Below are 8,413 nucleotides of genomic sequence, written 5' to 3'. Positions count from 1 at the left end.
TTGCTAGACTCTGAACGCTCTAAACCCAAATCAGGTTTTATCATCCACATGCGGTGATGCTGTTGGGGCAAGAGAGGAGAGTGAAAATTTCCTGTGGAGCTCCTTCTACAATTTATATTCTCAACACATACCTTCTGTGCATCATTTTCCCCCAAGAAAAATGAGGTTTTGACTAAGTCATGCTCTGTTCTCTCCTGCAGCCATGTCTACACCAGGGAATAATGATGATGAACCACCCCAGCGAGACCCAAGAAGAAGAGAACTGGAGGAGAAGCTGAGAGAATTGGGCTTGGATGTCCAGTATTGGGCACCTAAACTGCAGGAATACCTGAGTTTGACTTCTGCCCAAGCTTTACAATACCTAAAACAGAGGGAAATCCAGAAACTAAAATCCCAGGCAAAACATCCTTGGGAGAAGCAGGCATTGGAGAAACTACTTCAGCTGTTGGGTGCCCAGTCCTCAGAGAAGATGCGAGAGAAATACTGGGTAACTGTGAAGGAGAGACAAAAGAGAGCACAGTCAGTTTTGAAGGAATTGAGGGAGATGCATGTATCAGGCAAAAACCGCCAGGAGCTAATTGTTAGAGAGAAAGAAGAGGAGCTGAGGCAGGCCATGGAAATCCCACCTAACTACTGGCCACTTCCTGAGAAACCCCTAACGGAGGTCATAGAAAATATGAACAGACAACTCAGTCTCACAGAAGGGACTCTCTCCCACAGGGAGGATCTTCCTGACAGGGAGCTCCTCCAAAGGGTGTCAGGTGGCCTTGCCCTGCAGGGCATTTATCAAACCAACCACCCTGAGGATCTTTTGGGGAAGAGAGAAGAACTTCTCAGCCTCCCAAAGGACTTCTTTCTGCTCAGCCCAGCACAGGGAACAAGGATGGAAACAAAGGAGTTTCTGTCTTCTCATGAAGAGTCCATGTTTACTGAAAGCATGGAGAAACTGGGCTTCAGTGTGAGCTTCTTGGCTAAGGGTAGAGTTTGGGGATTTAACCTGGAGGCCAGCACCAATGACACTAGATCTTCTGACCCTAGAGAGGTCCATAAGCCATGCTCTGAACATACTTACAGCTGTACCACCAAGTTCTGCTATATCCCACTGGCCTCCTGCTACTTTTCCCAAGACCAGCTCCATCTGTCCAGTTCAGCTCTTCAAGAATTGAAAAAACTGGAGGCACTTCTAACTCACTCCAGTGATACAGAAACCCATCTTAAGCATAGATGTGAGGCATTTTTCCAAAGGTTTGGCTCTCATGTGAACCAGGGTCCATTGCACTTGGGAGGAGTGTTCTGGTGGAAAGCTGTAGCTGAGGGCTTCAGGTCAGAGGAGCTGCAAGATGTGAAGCAACAAGCCTCAGAGGCACTTGATGTGTACATTGGAGGCAGCTACAGTGGATTTGGAGTGACAGCTACAGCCACAGTAAATGCATTGAATTTTCAATCCCAAATGGCTTCTCACAAAAGAAGCTCCACTAACTTGCTAGCAAGATTCCAAATGTCTGTGTACCAAACAGGAGGTCCCCAAGAGGTGGATTCTCTCCCACAATGGAAAGTTGGTCTTGTGGCCAGTAACCACACCTGGTGTGTCATTGACCGAGGTCATCAGCTAGTGCCTGTGTGGGACATAATTCTGTCTAACCACAGACAAGATTTTCAGGATCCTCTTCGATTAACTCACTGCCTAATGGACATTTACACAGCCCTAACTGGCCAATGTGCAAGGATCCAGGATGGAGAGGAGTTATTGAGTGTCATGGAGGATGCCAGGTCTTTTGTAGAAGAAGTGATATCCTGGGAAATCACTGAGCCTGAAGAGAAACTAATGAAACTCCTTGACTTCAAGCAAAAGCTGAGGGAAAAAACTGGGAACTCTAACACCTGGATTAATATCTGTCTCAAAAACTTAGTTCTGCAGCAGTTCTTGGTGGACATTGTCAATTTTTGCAAGGACTTCTCAGTTCATGAAAACAAATTCATTAAATCCCAGTTGCGTAGCCTTCTGTATCCTCATGTCTATCAAGTGAAAGACTTCCCACAGAGTCACTCAATTATGCAGTGGGTTTTCCACTCAGCAAAGGAACAACAGGATATCCGTGTCACAGAGTTTGCTGACTTCATTCAGCTCTTACAGAAGGCAAAGAATAATCTTCTTGAATTAAATTACGACACAAATTCCTTAGGAAAAATGGAAGAAGCGCAAATAAAGGTTACTTATGAGATCAGTTCATCTCTCAGCTCCTTTCTAAAGGCCCTGAAACAGGCAGGGGAGTCAGGCACATACCTGCTGCTACTTTCCATTGCAGCTGGTGCAGGGTACAAGGAGGAAAACCAAACCTTCCACCATCTCCTAGGATGTGAAGAAATAAATTTCCTGTTATGTGAAATGAAAGAAGACCATGAAAAATACCATGACCTTAAAAAGGAATGTGACTATAGAGCTCAAGCATTCCTATTGCTCACAGGGCTCACAGTAACTCCTGGACCTATGGCTGTGTCTACACAAGAAAAAATGCAACGTTTGATGCTGATGGAATCTCACATGGGACAGTCATGGTCCAAAGAAGTACTTTCTGTCCTCTTCAAAGCAAGGGTCAGTCATGATTGGGAAACTCTGGAGAAAGATATAAATTTCCTCATCAGTGGAGATTATGAAGCTACAGTGAACTCTATGCAGATGGACCAGGTGAAGAAAGAACTGGACAGTGTTTCTCAGAGAAAGAAAGAGAGCTCTGAAGCAGAACCAAGTACCACTGCACACAAGGAAGTGATAAAAACCCCTCAATTTGTAGAGCTAGCCAAGAGACTTGGTCTGGAGCATTACTACCCAAGGATGATGTGCCGTCACGATTTCCATCTGATTCACAAGGCCTCTGTACATGACAGTCAGCCAGATACGGAAAAACAATTGCCATTTTATTTCCTACAGAAGCTGTTGATGCTGGATTACTGCCTGAGATACCTGACCTGTAAAAGTGATGGAGACACAATGTGCAGTGGGGCACTGACTCTGACAAATCTTGAGGATGACACTTCAGATCCTTATGATGATTTTTGTGATGACAGGATCACATCCTCGCTTCTCTTGTCCACAGACCCACCCCACATTCACCCAATGGACACCCAGATGATGATTTTTCACTGTGCTGATGATTTCATGAGACAATACATTTCAAACAAACTTTCCATTTGTCAATTTGCTCTCCCCCTTGTGGTGCCCAATCCCTGCACTTCTGTAATAGAATTCCCCCTGTGGTCTCTCAGCCAAATCAAGAGAAGCTGGAGACAGGTGGAGAAATTATCAGGAGAAGACACAGTCCTTAATTTTAATAACCAACTCATCTGCCAGGCACCCATCCCTATTGTGTCCTTTATAAGAATTGTGAGTTCTGCTTCTTCTTCCAAATCTCAGATTTTGAACTCTCTGCTTAGTAAGCACAAACATGATGCTTTTTTTCACCGTCACTGCCGAGGCAGCAGCGAATCCTGTCTCTTAATGAGAGGGATGGTAGAGATCTCCTGGTTCTGTCCAGGGGGGAGAGATGAGGACAGATTTGAAAGGTGTGTGGCCTTCACCAATCTCCGTGGAGATGCCAAAGATTATGAGAAACAGTTCAAATTTCTGCAGGAAATTGCTTCAGTCACAGTGGCCATTGTGTCTGCTTCTGATAAAAGTGAGAGGACTGTCCAAATGGTCCGGGACCTGTGGAAATCAACAAAACCTTTGGTTTATTTGTTTGATGACAAAGAAAAAAGTTTAGGCGTTGATTCTGGCCAGAAAGTGAGGATTGGGATTAGGAATAGAAATGAGGCTGAATTAATGGATGAACTCACGAGTGTCCTCAATCGCTTGCTGAAGTCTTCAGGTCCTTTCCTCAGTCTGGAAGACTGTGCTGACATTGCTCGGCACCATGGCTTTCTTGTAGATGTGGACAGGAAGGAGTGTCAGGAGGCTAAGGGAAAGGCACAGTCTTTGCTGGCCATCATGGAAGAGATGAAATTGTCTGAAATGAAGGAGAGATTACTGCCCCTTCAAGGAGAGCTTTGGCACCAATGGTGTAAGAAGGACAAGGAGCTTTGTCACCTGAGAGAGAAGGGGAACCGCAGCCTTGAACAGCACAAGAGTGAGATTGAGACAGAAAAGCAAATAATTAGACAAAAACAGCTACAAAGGGCATTTCCTCTCAATGACTTGATGAGATCTGTGCTTGAAATCCTCCAGTCTCACTCAGAGAAAGACAACAGCACTGAGCTGTACTTCCTACAGTGGCTGAGTACATTCATGGACAACCTGACCAGAGATCACCTGGAAAAACTCCAGAAGAGATACAACCAGTTGTGGTCCCTGGTGCTGGCAGAAAAACAAAAGGGATCCAAGAATGTCTCCTTGAAACGCCACCAAGTAGAACTAGAAGTTGTGTCCAAGGAGATCAGGGATTCCTCATTGGGTATTGAACATCTCCTGAGAGAGGTTGGCCAGATCTATGAAGCTTTGGAAGAAGCTTCATCTCAAATGGACAATGTGTTCTTCTCCCTTCCTCGAATTGCTGCTGACCTGATGATCTCTGGGTACCCCCTTGAACTGATGGATGGAGATGCTTCCTATGTACCCCTGAAGTGGGTGGCAGCTGTTTTTGACAGATTGATTGAGAAAATTGGAGACCAAAAGCTCTTTGTTCTCTCTGTTCTTGGCCTCCAAAGCACAGGGAAGTCTACTCTGCTGAATGCCATGTTTGGCCTACAGTTCAATGTCAGTGCAGGGCGATGCACACGAGGAGCTTACATGCAGTTACTGAAAGTGGAGGAGACACTGTGGGAGGAGCTAGGCTTTGGCTTTGTCCTCGTGGTTGACACAGAAGGACTGAGGGCCCCAGAACTCTCTGGTAAATCACAGAATCGGGACAATGAGTTGGCCACTTTTGTTATTGGACTTGGAAACCTGACCTTGATCAATATATTTGGGGAGAATCCTTCAGAAATGCAAGATATCTTGCAAATTGCTGTCCAGGCCTTTCTGAGAATGAAACAAGTGAACATTTCCCCAAGCTGTCTCTTTGTCCATCAGAATGTAGGAGAAATCACTGCTAAAGATCAAAACATGGAAGGAAGAAGGCGACTACAGCAGAGACTGGATGAAATGGCAGCCATAGCTGCAGAACAGGAACAGTACTCTGGTATTACCTGCTTCAATGATGTCATTCGGTTTGATGTCAGCACTCATGTCCATTACTTTGCTCATCTATGGGAAGGGGATCCTCCAATGGCTCCTCCTAACCCTAGTTATAGTCACAACATCCAGGAACTAAAAAGAGGAATTCTCCTGGCTGCCAAAAAAGAATCCAAAGGCAGTATCCTCAAGATGTCTGAGGTGAAAGTCCGGATCCACGATTTGTGGAAAGCCTTGGTGAATGAAAACTTCATCTTCAGTTTTAAGAATACCCGAGAGATCATGGCCATGATAAAGCTTGAGACAATGTATAACAACTGGACCTGGAATCTAAGAAGTCATGTGCTGAGTTTGCAGAACCAACTGACCAATCAGATTCAGAATGGGGAAATTCAGCATTTGTCAAGAAGTTCTATTGAAGCTAACATTGCAGAAAAATATGAAGCCATCAAGCAAGAGCTTCAAAGATATTTTGATGAAGATCAAGAGAATGAAATCCTTATTCAGTGGAAGGGAAACTTTGAGAACAAACTGAAAGGTCTTAAGGAGGAACTTGTTTCAGATATCATTAGAAAGTCCAGTGATTTCCTTAGTTCCAGGAAACGTCAAGATAAATTGTTTAATAAAAAAGCAGAGTATGAAAAACAGCTGTTGTTAAAAAGCAGAGGTGTGGCTCTGTGCTTAATGGGTAAAGAATTAAGTGAGGAGCAGCTGAGAGAGACATTCAGTCAACTTTGGACAAAGTGGGTCTGTGAAGTATCCTCAACATCGCCTCCTGCTGAAGATCCCAATATTGATGTCGATTTGGAGAATGTCTTTTTGGAATATTTTAAACAAGGGCACAATGTGGTAGGCAAACTTCAAGATCATTCCAGAACAAAAAAGTTTTTCATTAATTATGAGAAACATGTCATAATGAAGCCAAAATTAAGATTTTTCAGCCGCTCCATGGAAGAGAGTGATAAGAACACCATAGGGCAGACTACCAAAAACATTATCTCATTGGTCACTGAAAAGATTGAATCTAAGTTAAGAATGGGAATGGATTATAATAAAGGTTACTTCCATGAAATACTGCGGTTGGTTGACAAGAACACTGATTGCGCATCTGAGGAGGCACGGTACACTTTCACAAACGAATATAAAATAGATTTGTCCTTATATTTATGCCATAGAGCTGTTGCTACTTTTTGGGATATGTACACAACATTCAAGAGAGCACATGATCCTGTTGTATATCTAGAAAACAAGAAAGAGGACTTCTTTATGAATTTTAAGATTTCCTGCCAAGGTGCAACTTCTATCACAGCATTTGCTGACTTCCTGTGGGGCAAGCTCACTACTTCCCTACTTGTAGCCATCCGGAAAAAGATAGCCCTTGACCTAGCTGGGGAGATAAGGGCTAACTGCCCTGCCTTCAATGGAAACCGTTCCAATCTGGAGAAACATATTCTCATCTCTCTGGCTAAGGAAGAAAACTTTGAGAATTATTGGCAATACATACAGAAACCAGAATTATATTTTAAGCATTACATTGAGAAAGAAATTGAAACATATATAAGTAAAGAAAATGAGAAACTGAAGAATTTTTTAAGTAATAGCTTGGATTTTTTTAAGAAAGTCATCCTTTTTGCTATTCAGGAATCAACTCTGGTTGCTAAGGACCAAAACAATTCTGCGTCTGTATGGCTAGACTCATTGTGTAATCACCTTGGGCGTCATTTGACCCTTCCAAGAGGAGACTTAATAAGCATTGAACACCAGGAGATAGTGGACATCGAATTCCTCAAGGAAACCATGAGTGAACTCCTGGATACCAGAATCCAAAAGGTAGGAGAGTCCTGTGAAATTACATCTACAAAGAAATTTGTACCTGAGATTCAGGCCATGCTCTCTGATCACTTAAGTGGCTGCTGGAAACAATGTCCCTTTTGCAAAGCAATTTGTACAAATACAGCCAGAAATCATTCTGAAGACCACAGTGTTCCTTTTCATCGTTCTAAGGCTGTCGCAGGTACAAAGTGGCAAGAGACTGATGAGTTTTCAATTGATTTCTGTACCACCGCTGTGGCAAGTGATGTTCTGTTTATCCCTGAGGATGGTAGGAGAATCCCTTACAAGACTTATCGTCAGGCAGGTGGTGAATATGCCACATGGAACATCACTCCAGATATATCTGCTCAGCCATATTGGAAATGGTTTATATGTCGCTTCAAGTCACAATTAGAAGAACGTTATAATCTCAGATTCAAGGGAAGACGTCAGATTCCTCAGGCATGGTTCCAAATCACCAAGCAAGATGTGCTGAATGACCTGAATAAGTAATAATTCTCAGTGAACCTGATTGTAGAGCATTTCAAGAACCTGTTCGTTCAGAAATGAGTTTTTCAAATATGAATGTTTGGAAGCACATATTATTATACAGTAATCATCAAAACTTTGTATCACTGCTTAAAAAATAAATAAAACGAGATTTAGTGACATAGAGTGGAGAAAGAAGAACCAGAAACACTTGGTTTTAATCTCTCAGTTTTCAGTAAGGAAGAATATAAATTATTTCCAGAAGAAGCACTGTTTGCAAGAATTGTTGGAAAATCTCTAAAGGAGTTTCATGGAAATCAGTTTTAGAGTACCAGGTAACACAAAATACTTGTGTAAGTAAAAGGGAATATGTTATCTCAATGTTTAAAGTTCATACCATTAGAAAATTAGGAAAGAAATCAAATAAGTACTTTTCTTATCCATGCCCAGGGGTATAAAACTTGAATAAACAAGAAAGATTGACAGTTAAAATATAGAGCACATGAAATGGAAGACATTTTACACCAGAAAAAATGGCATTGCTAATATAAGAAGAGTAGTATTAAAATGGGAAAAACGTTTGCATGAAATGTCTTGGACAAGGATACAAAACAGAGGCAATTAACAAATCCATAAGCAAAAAAGGTCCATTGTCTAATGTTTAATTATAGAAAGGACGAAAATAAACAGTGTTCAAAAGAAAAGTTGTAAACTGTTAGGGATCATAAGAAAAAATCCTTAAAACCACTACTAAGAGAGATCAGAATCAAAGCAATGCAGAGCTTTTCATCATATTCAGCCTGCTGGAATACATGACAACAGAGAGCAATAATCTACATTTAATTTTTGGCAGGAGGTATTGTGGACAGGCAGATACAGTAAAATAACCAGATGAAAATGGAATTGGGAAACATTTAGCCAAATAAATGAAAATACAATAAAAGA

The 8,413-nt window shown here is 42.1% G+C and overlaps 1 protein-coding gene across 1 annotated transcript; it reads left to right on the top strand.

Annotated features, from left to right (window-relative positions):
• The first annotated feature begins 202 nt into the window (after nt 1-202).
• On the top strand, nt 203-7,944 carry LOC140504784 (interferon-induced very large GTPase 1-like). The gene has a single exon (XM_072610110.1). It carries the CDS (start codon nt 203-205, stop codon nt 7,490-7,492), a length of 7,290 nt encoding a protein of 2,429 aa, XP_072466211.1. The 3' UTR covers nt 7,493-7,944.
• The last annotated feature ends 469 nt before the right edge of the window (nt 7,945-8,413 follow it).

The sequence above is a fragment of the Notamacropus eugenii genome, chromosome 5 (assembly GCF_028372415.1).
Source record: "Notamacropus eugenii isolate mMacEug1 chromosome 5, mMacEug1.pri_v2, whole genome shotgun sequence".
Classification (NCBI taxonomy): Eukaryota; Metazoa; Chordata; class Mammalia; order Diprotodontia; family Macropodidae; genus Notamacropus; species Notamacropus eugenii.
The sequence above is the reverse complement of the archived record's forward strand: the minus strand, read 5'-3'. Positions and strand labels throughout refer to the sequence as shown.